Source organism: Zophobas morio, unplaced genomic scaffold (assembly GCF_036711695.1).
Source record: "Zophobas morio isolate AGI-343-1 ecotype UQ-CSIRO unplaced genomic scaffold, CSIRO_AGI_Zmor_V1 ptg000008l, whole genome shotgun sequence".
Lineage (NCBI taxonomy): Eukaryota > Metazoa > Arthropoda > Insecta > Coleoptera > Tenebrionidae > Zophobas > Zophobas morio.
The window spans coordinates 8,908,630-8,926,018 of NW_026972113.1; the positions used below are offsets into that span (position 1 = coordinate 8,908,630).

General features: G+C 34.1%; 1 protein-coding gene across 1 annotated transcript in view; it reads right to left on the reverse strand.

Moving 5' to 3' along the window:
* Nucleotides 1-1,418: 1,418 nt before the first annotated feature.
* LOC135125230 (angiotensin-converting enzyme) overlaps nt 1,419-17,389 on the reverse strand; it is a 67,644-nt gene continuing 51,673 nt past the window's right edge. Inside the window, exon 10 of the mRNA XM_064050660.1 lies at nt 1,419-1,841. Coding sequence (XP_063906730.1) covers nt 1,532-1,841 — 310 coding nt within the window. The 3' untranslated portion in view covers nt 1,419-1,531. The remainder of the gene's footprint in view (nt 1,842-17,389) is intronic.

A 17,389-nucleotide genomic window follows, 5' to 3' on the forward strand; every position in this document is an offset into this window, starting at 1 on the left:
ATGAGTAAGCTCCGCCTACTCACCTCTTCTATTCTACATGAGTTTGTCTATTCATCGTGAAACCAGAGGCGGAGCTTAATTTCAAATGAGGATTTTTTTGTGGAAATATATTTATTTTGAACACGTTTTAAGTAGCTGTTAATTGAATAAGTAGTGTTCATTGAAATTTGATGTTTTTTTAAAAAAAAAAAACATATTTTCGATTATTGATTACCATGGTAGAAAAACGGTGCCCCGCCCACCCGACCCAAACTCCTCCTTAATGATTATTTTAATTCCTCATGAGGTCATCGCGAGTGCAAATGAAATATTTTTGTAGAAGAAATTGCCTTTAAAACTCATTAGTCATTACTGAAAACAGACAATTTTGAGCAAGACATTAAACGAATAAGCCCCGCCCACTCACCTCTTTTAATATAGATGAACTTGTTTATTCATCGTGAAACGAGAGGCGGAGCTTAATTTAAAATGAAGATTTTTTTTGGAAATATATTAATTTATTTTGAACGCGTTTTAAGTACCTGTTCATTGAAATTTGATAATTTAAAAAAAAAGGTGTGCCTATTTATTGATTACCGTGGTAGAAAAACGATGCCCCGCCCACCCAACCCAAACTCCGCCGCAATGATCCTTTTGATTCGTGATGAGTTCAGGACGAGCGAAGTTTAAACACAAATAAATAGTTTCTGTACAAAAAAATGCATTTGAAACTTATTTTAAAAGATTTTTTTCTGAAAACAGAATATTCTGGAAAAACATTAGGTGAATAAGCCCCGCCCACTCACCGCTTTTACCCTATATGAGTTTGTCTATTCATCGTGCAACTAAAGGGGTAGTTTAATTTCAAATGAGGGTTTTTGTAGCATTGTCAATGTTTTAAACACGATTTAAGCATCTGCTTATTGAAAAATGAAGATGTTACAAAAGAAATAAATATGCCCCGCCCACTCGCCCTAAACTCCGCCTTACTGATCCTTTTTATTTCTCATGAGCTCAAATCCTAAGTACATCTAGGTGAACTTGGTTTTTTTAAATAAAACTACAAAATCAGATAATCCAAAAATTTCCAGTCATCAATTCTGTCACCTTTTTCATAAACATAATTTGTATCTCAAAATACAAAATGTGTGTCACCATTCTGCCACTTCATTGTGTGTCCATAATGTCCCATCAGTTCCAATTAACAACTTACCTGCTGTCCTCACGTTATCTCTACCCCTACAGTGCTGTAATAACCCCTCATTGTTCCAAATTTACGTGCTTTAATGTGGTTTTCCACATAAATCTAGTTCAAAGCTGCCAAACAATGACTACCTGCGTAATTATTTTGTAACACTCTGCCACCCCTCTACCTACATGAAACTGTCAGCAAACAACGCAATTAATTTCACCCCGCACAGAGAAATCAAACCCAGCGCCTTATTAAAAACACTTTATTTAAAAATTATATACAATTCACCTACACTTAAATCATATAAAACAATCTACAACATCCACGGTTAAAAAATAAAAGTATCACGTTCCGACTTCCTCAAGTAAAATTTCTTGTAAAAAGACATATAATTGCTGTGAGCGTCAACGCGAAAGCAGGCTTGAGTGCAAATCCTGCATTATAAAATCCACCGTACACTTGCAAGCCTGCTGTCTCTATACTTTGTTTACAGTAGTCGCCGTCGTACAACCATCCCACGAATTCCTGGGTTCTCAAGTTCTCGTTGCGCAACCAGTCTTCCAAGGGCCTGAAGTACTCCCTCATGGCACTCCCGTCCAGGCGGGTTTCACCAGTCGCCTGGTACAACACTTCCTTCCACGAAAGGGACGAACCCTTCTCCATTAATTGTCTGAAAAAAGAAAACTTTTTGAAAAAAAAGATATTGTGGTTTAGTTTTTTTCGCGCGTCAATCCACTGACCTCCTCGGACTCGTTGCGAAACGTCCTTGACAAAATTTCGTTACAGATCATAACGCGAACTCATCGAAAACAAACAATGGATGTCTGCAACGCTTAACCTATAATTTTTCGACAAGCGTTTTTCTTGTTCTGTAATAATTAACGACTGCCTAATTTATTGCATAAAGCGTACTTTACCGAAAACGTGCCATTACCGAATTCCTGTCTTACACAATTCCCTTTCCAAACCTTTGAGGTGATTTGTCGATAACCCAATTATTCTAATTAATTTGTTGCAGTTGCCTTGAGTTAGATCCAGAGACAATGATTGTAGAGCACAAGTTTAAATCAGGAAACGAAAATTTGTATGTTAATTTGCCGACTGGGCTAAAAACTAACGTGCAGGAGACTTAATTGCTTCCTGATTTGGGAAAATGTCAACGAAATAAGCGACGTACTTAGAGCTTCCTCTAGGTTAAGTGGGTTATTTTATTGGATTTTTGTGCGAATGAAGTTATTTACATTTGCGTCTTCGGTTTTGAATTAACTTTTGCGCTGAAGTTTATTTCATTTCCATTCAGAGGTGCAGAAATGGCTGGAAGACGGTTTGCACTTTTTGCAGCAATTTTCCAAGGCGAGGACTGAAAATAGGCGGAAAATTCATTCAGCGTTCGTTCATTAAGAAAAATGCGGGTTTCGAAATCGTTATCTTAAAAATCTAAACACTGAACGGGTAATTTTGCAATATGTAAATTAGGGTTTTGAATTTATTGCAACAAATATAATGAGTTGCTAATTAAATTGGTTGAATTTATTTTATTCTGCAGTCATGTGACGACCGTGACAATAAACAAAATTACAAATATTGTACTGACGCAACATAAAATAAAAATTTTGTATAATGTCAAATATCAAATCATGTGCTCAGAAAATAAGGCAAAAGTTGTTTTTGAATTTGAGTGTTCTGATAACGGACGGCTAGAGAAGCAGAAGCTGACAAAAAGAATATATTGAAGAATTTCGTCTTCAACCCAAGGTTAAAACTGATCAGAGAGGGTCATTAGAATTCTATCTCGAAATCTGAACTTATACAACACCTTTGATTTCTTTGTAGAGCTAGAATTGAAGGAAAAAATCAAGAGTTTAATAGAACTCTAGAAAGGTTAGAAAAATTTTTAGAAGAATTCTACTCAAAAAAGAATACAAGAAAGTAGAAAAACTTCAGTTCGACCTTAAATTATATACTTTAAAATTGAGAGGCACAAAAATTTGTTTCTTCCTTATCGGTTCATGATGGAAGAAAGAAGTTAAAAAACACGAATTTAACAACATTCTCCAAGAAAACAGAAAAAAAGACATTCTAGAACACATTTGAGAGCGACAATATAATGAAGAATTTGGTCTTCAGTGTAGAACTAAAGTTGAAAGAAGATTTTTATCCGGAAATGTGAAGTTATGAAAGAATTTTGACTTCTTCTAGATTCAACAGACTCTAGAGGCACTCCACAGATTCCAGATATTTTGAAAATGGTAAAAATGTTAATACATATTCCTAAAAACCTGTGAAATCTTAAACATTCTAGGGATCCTCTAGATATTAAAAATGCCAGAGATGCTGAGAGTTTATAAGTTCTAAAAATTCTAGAGACTCTATAGATTCTAATGATAAAAAGGATTCGAAAAGTTCAAAAAATTCTATATATAAGAAAGATTAAAAAAAATTAAATGTCCTGAAGGTACTAGAGATCCGAGAAATTCTAGACAGCTTAAAGATCCTAAAAATTCTAGAAATTCCAAAGATTCTATAACACCTCTGAGCGCTCTGAGGACTCTGAGTACTCGGAGCATTGTAAGTTCTAAAGAAGTCTCTAAAGACTTTAAAAACTCTAAAGATTCTAAAGACTTCAAAGACTCCAGAGACTCCAGAGGCTCGAAAGACTCGAAAGGCTAACAAGATTCCAAAGATTCCAATGATACCGAAGACTCCAGAGACTCCAGACACTCCAGAGACTTCAGAAACTCCAGAAACTCTAGAGACTCCAAGGACTCTAAGGACTCTAAGTACTCCAAAAATTCTAAAGACTCCAAACATTGCAAACACTCCAAAGACTCCAAAGATTCCAAAAATTCCAAAGATTTTAAAGATTTTAAAGATTGCAAAGGTTCCAATGATACCGAAGACTCCAGAAACTCCATACACTCCAGAGATTCCAGAGGCTCCAGAGAATGCAGGAGCTCCAGAGGCTCGAAAGAATCGAAAACACTCCAAAGACTCCAAAGATTCCAGAAATTCCAAAGTTTTAAAGATTCCAAAGGTTCCAATGATACCGAAGTCTCCAGAGACTCCAGAGATTCCAAAGATTCCAGAGACTCTAGAGACTCCAGACACTCCAGAGGCTCCAGATAATCCAGGAGTTCCAGAGGGTCGAAAGAATCGAAAGACTAAAAAGAGTCCAAAGATTCCAAAGATTTCAAAAACTCCAAAGACTCCAAACACTACAAACACTCCAAAGACTCCAGAGATTCCAAAAATTCCAAAAATTTTAAAGATTCCAAAGGTTCCAATGATACCGAAGACTCCAGAGATTCCAGACACTCCAGAGATTCCAGAGACTCTAGAGACTCCAAACCCTTCAGAGGCTCCAGAGAATCCAGAAGCTCCAGAGGCTCCAGAGGCTCGAAAGACTAAAAAGAGTCCAAAGATTCAAAAGACTCCAAAAACTCCAAAGACTCCAAATACTGCAAAAACTCCAAAGATTCAAAAGATTTCAAAGATTCCAATGATACTGAAGACTCCAGAGACTCCAGACACTCCAGAGACTCCAGAGAATCCAGAGGCTCCAAAGGCTCCAGAGGCCTAAAAGTCTCGAAAGACTCGAAACACTAAAAATACTCTAAGGACTCCAAGAAATCTAAGGACTCCAACGACTTTAAAGACTCTACGATCTCTAAGGACTCCAAAGACTCCAAAGAATCCAAACACTCCAAAGACTCCAAAAATTCCAAAGATTCTAAAGATTCCAATGATTCCAAAGATTCCAATGATACCGAAGACTCCAGAAACTCCAGAGACTCCAGAGACTCTAGAGACTCCAGACACTCCAGAGGCTCCAGAGGCTCGAAAGACTCGAAAGACTAAAAAGACTTCAAAGACTCGAAGGATTCCAAGGATTCCAAGTACTCTAAGGACTCCAAGGACTTCAAAGATTCCAAAGACTCTAAACACCCCAAATACTCTTCGGTATCATTGGAATCAATGATACCGAAAACTCTAGAGGTTCCAGAGGCTCCAGAGGCTTCAGAGGCTCGAAAGACTAGAAAGACTAAAAAGACTCCAAAGACTCCAAGGACTCCAAGAACTCTCAGGAATTCAAGGACTCCAAGGACTACAAGGATTATTAAGACTCAAAGGACTCCAAAGAGTCCAAAGATTCCAAAAATTCTAAAGATTCCAAAGATTCCAATGAAACCGAAGATATCAAAGATGCAGAAAATTCCGAAGATCCCTAATATTCTAAAGATTCTAAAGATTCCAAAGACTTCCAGGATTCTAAGGAGTCTAAAACCTCTAAAAATTCTAAAAACTCTAAAACCTCTAAAATCAGGTTTATAATAACTCCAGAGAGAGCCTAAAGATCCTGGAGATTGTAGTATTTCTAATTATTTTAGAATTTTTAGTGATCCTAAAATGTCCAAATTTCCAAAGACACCAAAGGTTCTAAAATTTCTAAAGATCATAAGACCTTCAGGAGTATGTAAAGATTCTAAAGACTCCAAAGATTTCACAACTCTTTTTTTGTTGGTTTTCCCGTGGAAGAAGTAAAAAATTAGAGGAGATTCTAGAAGGTTCAGAAGAATGTCTAGAAGGATTCTATTCGAAATAGACAAGCATAGAAAAAATTCCAACTTCAGTGCAATAAAAAATTTTCAACTTGAATTCGATATGATTTTAGAACATTTCTAGTCCTAAATAAGAAGAGCGAAAAATTTTGACTTCCTTTTCAACTAAAATTAAAGAAAGGAAGACATGAATTTAAAAGGAAAGGACGAATGACGAAAAGAACGAAAAGGACGAAGGACGAAGGACGAAACGGACAAAGGACGAAAAGGACAAAGGACGAAAAGGACGAAGGACGAAACGGACAAAGGACGAAAAGGACGAAGGACGAAAAGGACGAAGGACAAAAAGGACGAAGAACGAAAAGGATGAAAGACTAAAAGGGCGAAAAGGACAAAAAGGACTAAGGACGAAGAGGACGAAGGACGAAAAGGACGAAGAACGAAAAGGACGAAGGACGAAAATGACGATGGACGAAAAGGACGAAGGACGAAAAAGACGAAAAAGCGAAAAGGACGAAGGACGAAAAGGTCTAAAACGACGAATGACGAAAAGGACGAAGGACGAAAAAGGCTAAAAGGACGAAAAAGCGAAAAGGACAAAGGACGAAAAGATCTAAAACGACGAATGACGAAAAGGACGAAGGACAAAAAGGACGAAGTACGAAAAGGACGAAGGACGAAAAGAACGAAGGGCGAAAAGAACGAAGGACGAAAAGGACGAAGGACGAAAAGGACGAAGGACGAAAAAGACGAAAAGGACGAAGGACGAAAAATACGAAGGACGAAAAGGACGTAGGACGTCAAGGGTGAAGAACGAAAAGGCCGAAGGACGAAAAAACAGGCTCTTTAGACTCTTTTGAATTGAGTTGTGTGATATTTAAAACAATAAATTTGACCCCATAAATCTTTCAAATTCTTTCAAAAAAAGAAAAAATTACGTGGGACCTTCAAGATTATTTTAAATAGTTTCAACAATAAAATATCAGGCATTCCCAAAATTTTGTAAATTCATCCAAAAACAAAACACTGCTAGATTCATATACATACTAAACCAAAACATCAAGAACCTCCAAGATTCTTCAAATTCTTCCAAAATCGGAACAATAGGCCCCAGGATCTTCGAAGTTCATGAAGGAAACAGCAAAGGTTCCCCAGATTCTTTCAACTGAATTCTTTCAAAAGCAAAACATCAAAGACCCTAGATTTTTTTCAAATTCCTTCAAACCAAAACGTCCCCGAAGATACTTTCAAATTTGTTAAAAAACAACGCCTAGAGACTCCAGATTCTCCCAAATCAATAAAAAAGAAAAAAACAGATAGAAGTATCCGAAATTTTTTCAAACGTTTTCAATGCATTCCCAAATTTTTTTTAAATTCTTCCAAAAACTAAACACCAAGAGCCTCCAAAGCCCTTTCAGATTTATCCCTAAACTTTTTCAATTATGTGCAGAGTGCAGCTAAAATTTAAAAATTAAAACCCAGGAAAGAAGACAATCTAGCGAAGGATTTCAATTTTCATTTCTTTGTGGAAGTAGAACTGAACGAAAAAGTAAAAAATTAACAAGGATTCGAGAAGAATTGGAAGAATTTCTAGAAGAACTCTATTCGAAATATACACGAAGAGAAGAATTACGACTTCACTGCGAGATAAAATTGTTTACCTTGAATATGACATAAATTCAGAACAATTCTAGTTCGAATAAGAATCACGAAGCAAAAAGTTTAGAAAAAAGCAGTTGAAGAACATTCTAGAAAAATCTAAATAAGAAATCTTCGTCCGTTTTTTGAAACGCTTCAGTAATTTGAAAAAACGGCTTAATCACGTTTAAAATCATGTAAAGCATTAATTCGGTGCATCGTGCTTTAATATTTCATGTTTTTATAGTCGGGAGAATGGAGAAAGTAAACAGCAAATTACTCCAAGAAAAACTGCAACATTTCCAAACATTTACATTGCACATTGCACATTCCACTGAAAACCGCCAAAAAAAAACAAAATTGCTTCATATCCGCCTACAAAAAACCCGTTCAAAGCCTTGTCTAAATTCGCCCAGATTCCTCCACGTCCTGTTGCAGAGGTCAGAATAGGGTGTTAAAAAAAGCACTAAATAACTTTCTAATAGGAACTCGATATTTTCATGTAAGTGGAGAAAAATGGGGAAACCTTGAGGCCCGTTGACAATAAGTTACATTCGAAACCGCTGGAATAAGAAGAAGTGGTGAGAGGTCTACTTGCAAGGTCTCACAGAATTGGGTGCAGAGTCAAGAGGATTGAGGAATTAAGCGTCTACTTAATGCACCGAGGCTTGACGAATAATCTGATCGGATTAAACAAGTTAATTAATTATAACTGCACGCTGCAAACCGTCTGGGTTAAAAGCGACAGACACCAGTTCGCCTTAAGACAAATCTGCCCGTGAGACCATTGTTTACCAGTCGATGATTGTTCCCAATAATTGGTTGTCGATTTTTTGGATGTCAGATACATCCATGCTAATTTAGCGAGCTTTATTATATTATCGGTGCAAGAAGGTGGAACAAAAAGTGGTTGTTTGAACTTGATGCTGCACTGAAAGGTCTTTACACTCATCCTTTCACTAATAGCAAAGAATTTTATTAATTTAATTAGGATTAGAAAAGCGTAAAAAGTTTTGTTAGGAAAAAGAGGATATTTCAAAGTAAGAAAGAATTTCTAATAGCGGTAATCATGTTGAGTATTTGCACATTTCAGAAACTTTATATTGTCTGGTTTCGGTAACGATGATTCTTAAAGTGCTCTTGTTTATGGTCAATAAAAATGAGAAATTTCTTTAAGTGGATGTTTAATTTATATTAAGTTTCCAGTGGATGTACTTTATTAATATTTAAGTTCATTAAAAAAATTATAAAACGAAATAAAATTCAACAAGTTGTATTATTTTTTCTTTGAACTTTTCGTCAGTTTGTGTAGCTCTAATTTGTTTTTTTTTTTATTTTAGCCGATTCTAAATTTCAGAATTTATTTTATTCTGCGGTTATGTGACGACCGTGACAATAAACAAAAATACAAACATAATGATCTGACGCAATATGAAACTTAAAATTTGAGTGTTCTGGTAACGAACCGCCCGAGGACAGAAGCAGAAAAAAGAAGATGTAGAAGAACATCGTCCTCAATGCAGGGTTAAAATTCGAAAGAAAGGGTAATTAATTTGGGTTCGAAATTATCGTAGAAGAATTCTATCTCGAAATTTGAAATTATAGAAGACTTTTGATTTCTCTGTAAAGCTAAAATTGAAGAAAGAACTCAAGAGTTTAATAAAACTTTAGAGGAGTTAGAAGAATTTATAGAAAAATTCTATTCGAAAAAGAGTGCCTTGAGTCGACATGATTTTAGAAAAATTTTGTTTGAAAATGAGAAGACACACAATATTCGATTCTTCTTTGTTGGCTGAGGATAGAAGAAAGAAGTTAAAAAATATGAATTTAACAACATTCTCGAAAGCTCCAGAAAAAAGACATTCTGGAAGACATTTGAGAGCGACAATATAGTGAAGAATTTTTTCTTCAGTGTAGAACTAAAGTTGAATGGAAACGATTCTAGAAAATTTTTGTCCGAAAATGTGACGTTATGAAAGAATTTTGACTTCTCCTAGATTCAACAGGGTCTATAGGGACTCCACAGATTCCAGATATTTTGAAAATTGTAAAGATGTTAATACATATTACTAAAAACCTGTGAAATCTAGGGATCCTCTAGATATTAAAAATGCCAGAGATGCTGAGAATCCTAGAGATGCTGAGAGTTTATAAGTTCTAAATATTCTAGAAACTCTATAGATTCTGAAGATAACAAGGATTCGAAATGTTTAAAAGATTCTGTATATAAGAAAGATTAAAAAAGCTTAAAGATCCTAAAAATTCTAGAAATTCCAAAGATTCTATAACACCTCTGAGCGTTCTGAGGACTCTGAGTACTCGGAGCATTGTAAAGACTCTGAAGTTTCTAAAGACTTTAAAAACTCTAAAGACTCTAAAGACTTCAAAGATTCCAAAGATTCTTTGAAGACTCTAAAGACCTTAAAGACTCTAGACACTCCAAAGATTCGAAAGATTGCAAAGACTGCAAAGACTCCAATGACTCCAAAGACTTCAGACACTCCAGAGACTCCAGAGGCTCGAAAGACTCGAAAGACTAAAAAGATTCCAAAGATTCCAAGGATTCCAAAGATGCCAATGACACCGAAGACTCCAGAGACTCCAGACACTCTAGAGACTCCAGACACTCCAGAAGCCCCAGAGGCTCGAAAGACTCGAAAGCCTCGAAAGACTCCAGGGGCTCCAAGGACTCTAAGGACAAAAACTCCAAAGACTCCAAAGATTCCAAAAATTCCAAACATTCTAAGGATTCCAAAGGTTCCAATGATACCGAAGACTCCAGAGACTCCAGACACTCCAGAGATTCCAGAGACTCTAGAGACTCCAGACACTCCAGAAGCTCCAGAGAATCCAGAAGCTTCAGAGGTTCTAAACACTGCAAATACTTCAAAAATTCAAAAGATTTCAAAAATTCCAATGATACTAAAGACTCCAGAGACTCCAGACACTCGAGACACTCCAGAGATTCCAGAGAATCCAGAGGATCCAAAGCCTCCAGAGGCCCAAAAGTCTTGAAAGACTAGAAACACTAAAAACACTCCAAAGACTCCAAAGGCTCAAAAAACTCCCCAAAGACTCCAAAGACTCCAAGGAATCCAAGGACTCCAACAACTCTAAAGATTCTAAGGTCTCTAAGGACTCGAAAGACTCCAAAGAGTCCAAACACTCCAAAGATTCCAAAGATTCCAGTGATACTGAAGATTCCAGAGGCTCGAAAGACTCAAAAAACCTAAAAAGACTCCAAAGATTCCAAAGACTCCAAGGACTGCAAGGACTCCAAGGACTTTAAGGACTCTAAAGACTTCAAACACTCCAAAGACTAAAGATTCCAAGGATTCCAAAGATTCCAATGATTCCGAAGACAACAGAGACTCCCGACATTCCAGAGACCCCAGATACTCCAGAAACTCCAGGGACTCTTCCAAGGACTTCACGGATTTTAAGGACTCTAAAGACTACAAAGACTCTAAAGACTCCAAATATTGCAGAAATTCCAAAGACTCCAAAGGTTCCAATGATACCGAAGACTCCGGAGACTCCAGACACTCCAGAGACTCCAGAGATTCCAGAAACTCTAGAGACTCCAGACACTCCAGAGGCTCCAGAGCATCCAGAAGCTCCAGAGGTTCCAGAGGCTCGAAAGACTCGAAAGACTAAAAAGAGTCCAAAGATTCCAAAGACTCCAAACACTGCAAACACTCCAAAGATTCAAAAGATTTCAAAGATTCCAAAGCTACAGAAGACTCCAGAGACTCCAGACACTCCAGAGAATCCAGAGGTTCCAAAGGCTCCAAAGGCCCAAAAGTCTCGAAACACTCTAAGGACTCCAAGGAATCCAAGGACTCCAACGACATTAAAGACTCTGAGGTCTCTAAGAACTCCAAAGACTCCAAAGAATCCAAACACTGCAAAAATTCCAAAGACTCCAAAGACTCCAAAGACTCCAAAGACTCCAAAGACTCCAAAGACTCCAAAGACTCCAAAGATTCCAAACACTGCAAACAATCCAAAGACTCCAAAAATTCCAAAGACTCCAGACTTCCAGATTCCAAAGACCCCAATCACTTGAAACACTCCGAAGAATTCAAACACCTCAAAGACTCCAAAGATTCCAAGGATTCTAAAGATTCCAAAGATTCCATTGATACCGTAGACTCCAGAGACTCCAGACGCTCCAAAGACTCCAGAGACCCCAGAGATTCCAGAAACTCCAGGGACTCCAGATGCTCCAGAGGCTCGAAAGATTCGAAAGACTAAAAAGCCTCCAAGGACTTCAAGGATTTTAAGGACTCTGAAGACTACAAAGACTCTAAAGACTCCAAAGATTCCAAAGATTCCAATGATACCGAAGACCCCAGAGTCTCGAAAAACTCAAAAGATTAAAAAGACTCCAAAGACTCCAAGGACTCCAAGGACTTCAAGGGCTTTAAGGACTCTAAAGACTTCAAACGCTCCAAAGAGTCCAAACACTGCAAACACTCCAAAGAGGCCAAAGACTCCAAAGATTCCAATGATACCGAAGACTCCAGAGACTCCAGATAAAAATGAGAAATTTCTTTAAGTGGATATTTAATTTATATTAAGTTTCTAGTCAATGTGATTTGTTAATATTTAAGTTCATTAAAAGAATTATAGAACGAAATAAAATTTAACAAGTTGTATTATTTTTTCTTTGAACTTTTCGTCAGTTTGTGTACCTCTAATTTGTTTTTTTATTTTAACCGATTCTAAATTTCAGTTTTGTGTTGTTACGCCATGTGTGATTTTTGATTTTTTTGTGTCCTATTCATCAAAATGTACCTCATTTTTAAAAATTAAGGAGTCTTATAACTTTTTCTTTAAATATTTTCATGGGTTTTTAGTTCCTCTTATTTGTTGTTTTATTTGATATAATTTTTCATTTTTTCATTTTTTTTTTTTGGTTCTATTAATTAATGTGTCTCGTTTTTAAATAAAGATCTTGAAACTTCACTTTTACTTCTTAATTTATTCGTAACTTCCTTTTCTAAGCTTGGAAACTTGTCTTGTCCATTACAATAAAATTATACTGTGTGGTAGATTGGGATGTATATTTTTTTTTCTAAAACATTCTTGTAACTCTTTTTTTCGCTGTAAACCATATTCATTTAAAACACACGATTGAAAAACAAAGAAAACATAAATAAAAAGTAAGGGCCCAACTCTTAATAATAGCTCTTTCACTTTTACGTAAACTTCAGGTTATCGTGCCTTACGAAAACAGAGCACGGTTAAGTAAAGCTTAACATTTAGCTCACAGCTTCAATTAGCAAATCCACAAAATCGGAGTATTTAAAATAAATATCATTAACCCAAAATAAAACGCTCTAGAAAGTACCAACACATGCTTATTTTGAAAATCCATCCAGATTAAGTAATAAAACCAAATTACGTTATAACGCTCAATTTACATAATCGCGACGGCGACGACTCAATTCCGAACTTGACACTCACGTGATCGCACCCTCCAATCAGCGCTCGCGCATTTCCCGCCAATTATACGATTCTAACCTTGCTTGCAGAGTCACGAGCTTTCACGCGAGATTGATAGCAGACGTTTCCTCACGGGTTACCGCTGTTGAGCAACAATTACAACATACTTTCCGTTGTTGGAAGGTCTTCCGGTCAACGGGATTCTTCCACGAAAGTGGCTGCGACCAGTTTACTGGAAAAATTACCGCGGCGTGCCAGAGGGTGATTTTTTTCGCTCGCACTTTCGCTTAAAAGAAGTATGTTACGACGGAGATTCTTATGAATGCGAGCTATTTGGGTTACCGTAATAGGAAAGTTTGAATTTTAAATTAGGTTGCTAACCCGCACAGCGTTATTCTATTTATAGGAAACAGGTAGATGCGGCGAGCTGCAACACGTGCAGGTTCCTTGTTCGCGGTATTGATGTTTTGTGAGTCGCGGGCGGAGCGACACGTTTCACGCTGCTTTATTGAGGGCGATCGACATGCAATTAGAGCTGGCGGTGGTTGGAAATGCCGGGATGGTGAAGAGGGGAATCGCTACTGGAACATCGTTACAGATTTCGGCACTTTAAAAGTGCATTTTGTTAAAGTAGGCAGATTTGGTAATTTTTTACCAATGATTGTTGTAAGACTTCCTTTTTTTGGAAACCGAGCCCGTTCAGGTTTAATTTAAAAAATTGACAAGTAATAACAGTAAAATTTTCAGTAAATTAGTTTTTGATTTGATCAATAAAATAGATTAGCTCATTCATTAATTTTTTAGGTCAGTCACCTTATTTGCATAATTATAAAAACTATGAAATAATTTTTCTAATTAAGAAAATACGTTCGAATCGACCTACTGAGATTCAAATAACTGAGAAAAACGCGGATTTATTTGCCCCTGTTTATTTTTATATCTCAAGCGTAACCTAAGAAAGTATCGTAATTGGGTCCATCGGGCGACTGGCTTCTTTCATATTTATTCACGTTTCGTGACCCCTAGATTTTCCGTTTGCCTGTCTGTCTGCAGTCTATACGGTTTCCTATTAGATAGATAATTTAAAATATTTTTTTTTGTATGTATGTTCTAGGAATCTCATATTTAAGTGTTAAAAAGTGGCATTGTAATGAACTTGTGGTTTATGAATCCGTGTTGAATTTTTCTCATAGACATCAAGATTTTTGGAAAAAAAAAATAAATTATAGATGTATAACACTTTTTCGATTTGTTAGTATTTTCAATTTTCGATTTTTCAATTTTAGGGTTTTTCAGGTTTTTATTCCTCAATTTTTGGATTCAATTTCTCGATTTCTCGGTTTTTCCATTTTTTGATTTCCAAATTTCCGGTTTAACGATTTTTTCAAATTTTTAATTTCTCAATTAATTGCTTTTTGGCTTTTATTCTTTGGTTTCGGGGCTTCCCGATTTCTCGATATTTGATTTTCATTTTTTCAATTCTTCAATTATTCGAGTGTTCAAATCTTTTGTCATTTTAGATTTGGAATTTTTCATTTTCTCGATTTTTCATTTTTTTAATTCAATTTTCAGATTTTTCAATTTTTGGAGTTTTAATATTTTGAATTTTTTAATTTTTCGGTTTTTAAATTTTTAGATTTCACAAGTTATCGAGATTTCGGTGTTTCAATTTCTTGATTTTTCGTTTTGTGCTTTGATTTATTGAGCTTTTAATTTTTTCAATTTTTTTTCCGACGTTTCGATTTTGGACTTTTTCGATTTCTCAATTTTTAAATTCTTGACTTTTTGATTTTTCGATTTCTCAATTTTTTGATGTTTCGTTTCTTGATGTTTCAATTTTTCGATGTTTTGATTATTCGTCTTTTCGTTATTCGATTTTTCGACTTTTTGATGTTCCCATTTTTCAGTTTTTCGATTTCCCAATGTTTCGTCATTTCGGTTTTGGATTTTTCAATTTCTTTTCAGTTTCAATTTCGATTTTTCAGTTTTCGATTTTTTAAATTTTGAATTTATCAATTTCTCCATTTTTCGATTTTTTAACTTTTCGGCCTTTCGTTTATCAAATTCTTCGACTTTTCAATTTTAAATTTTTCAAATTTTCAATTTTTGATGTTAGGATCGCTTCAGCTGTCGATTTTTTAACTTTTTGAATTTGGATTGATTGATTTGGATTTAACGGTTTTTCAGTTTTTTGACTTTTAAAATTTTAGATTTTTTGACCTATTCAATTTTTCGATTTTTCAATTTTTCAATTTATCCTCATTTTTAATTTTACATTATTCTATTTATAAGGATATTTCGACTTTTCGATTTTTCGATTTTCCAATTCTTCGTAATTTCAGTTTCGGCATTTCTCATTTTTTCGTTTTTTTCAGTTTTTTAATTCCTCAGTTTTCCGATTTTTCAATTTTTGGATTTTTTTAATTTTGAATTTTTCGATTTCTCGGTTTTCGATTTTTCGACTTGCCAGCTTTTCGATATTTCCATTTTTCGATTTTTAAATTTTTCAATTTCCAAATTTAAAATTTTTCAATTTTTCAATATTTCGAGACGTCGATAAATTTTTCGATTGTTCAATATCTTGATTTTTTGATTTTTCAGTTTTTTGGTTTATGGAATTTTTTAATTTTTTCAATTTTGTCGATTTTTTTTTAGATTTTTCGCTTTTAAGATTTTCCAATTTTTCGATTTTTCGCTTTTAAGATTTTCCAATTTTTCGATTTTTCGGCTTTTCAAATTTTCGATTTTCCAATTTTTCGATGTTCCGATTTTTCAAATTTTAATTACTCAATATTTCGTCATATCAGTTTTGGATTTTTTCAATTTCTGGATTTGTTCGATTATTGAGTTTTCCGATTTTTCAAGTTTTTCGAATTTTTAAATTTAAAATTTTTCGATTTCTCCGTTTTTTGATTTTTCCAGTTTTTGGCTTTCCGATATTTCAATTATAAAATTCTTCAATTTCTAAACTTTGGATTTTTCAATTTTTCAATGTTTTAATTCCTTTGTTTCGATTCTTCAATTGTTCGAATTTCGAAATTTTAGATTTTTCAGTTTTTGGACTTTCAGAATTTACAAATTTTTGATTTTTCGATTTCTCGACTTATCGAGATTTCGTTTCTCAATTTTTCAATTTTTTGGATGTTTTGATTTTTCGGTTTTCCAATTTTCCAATTTTTTCGTCGGTTCAGTTTTATAATTCTTCATTTTCCCGTTTTTTCAGTTTATTATTTTTTTAATTTTACCGTTTCAATTTTTGAATTTTTGAAAGGTTGAATTTTTTGATTTCTTGGTTTTCGTTTTTCCGACGTTTTGGCTTTTCGATATTTCAATTTTTCGATTTTAAAATTTTTCAATTTCTATATTTGAGATTTTTCAACTGTTAATTTTTTTCAGATTTCTACTCCTCGATTTTAGATTTTTCGGTTTTTCAATTTTCAGATTTTAGATTTTTCGGTTTCTTGGATTTCGATTTTTCGACTTTTCCGCTTTTCGATATTTCAATTTTTTGATTTTTAAATTTTTCAATTTCTAAATTTTAGATTTTTCAAATTTTCAATATTTCAATTTTTTCATGTTTCAGTTTTACGAATTTTAAAATTTTAATTATTCCGAACTTTTAAGTATTCGACTTTTTGAACTTGGATTTATCGGTTTTTCAATTTTTTGACTTTTAAATTTTTTTATTTTTTGACCTATTAAGTTTTTCGATTTTTCGGTTTCTCGACTTTCCAATTTTTCGTCATTTTGGGATTTTTTTTAACTCAATTATTCGATTTTTAAATTTTTCGATTTTTAAATTTTTCGACTTTTCAGCTTTACGATTTTCAAACTTTTCGATTTTTAAATTTTTCAATTTCTAAATTTTAGATTTTTCAATTTTTCAATAGGTATTTCAATTTTTTCACTTTTCGAATTTTAAAATTTTAAATTTTTCAGTTTTTTATTTTCGGATTTTAAAAAATTTAGATTTTTCGATTTTTCAATTATTCGATTTTAAAATTTTTCTCTTTTTCGACTTATCGAGATGTCGATAAATTTTTCGATTGTTCAATATCTTGATTATTCGATTTTTCAGTTTTTTGATTTATGGAGTTTTTTAATTTTTTCAATTTTGTCAATTTTTTACTTTTCGATTTTGGGCTTTTAAGATTTTCCAATTTTTCGATTTTTCGGCTTTTCAAATTTTCGATTTTCCAATTGTTCGATGTTCCGATTTTTCAAATTTTAATTTCCCAATATTTCATTATTTCAGTTTTGGATTTGTTCATTTCTGGATTTTTAGTTGTTCGATTATTCAGTTTTCCGATTTTTCAAGTTTAGTTTTCCGATTTTTCAAGTTTTTCGAATTTTTAAATTTAAAATTTTTCGATTTCGCCGTTTTTTGATTTTTCGAGTTTTTGGCTTTTCGATATTTCAATTTTTCGATTTTAAAATTCTTCAATTTCTAAATTTGAGATTTTTTAATTTTTTTTTTCTCATTTTTTTCATATTTCGGTTCTTCACTTTTTCGAATTTTGAAAATTTATATTTTTCAGATTTCGACTTCTCGATTTTAGATTTTTCGGTT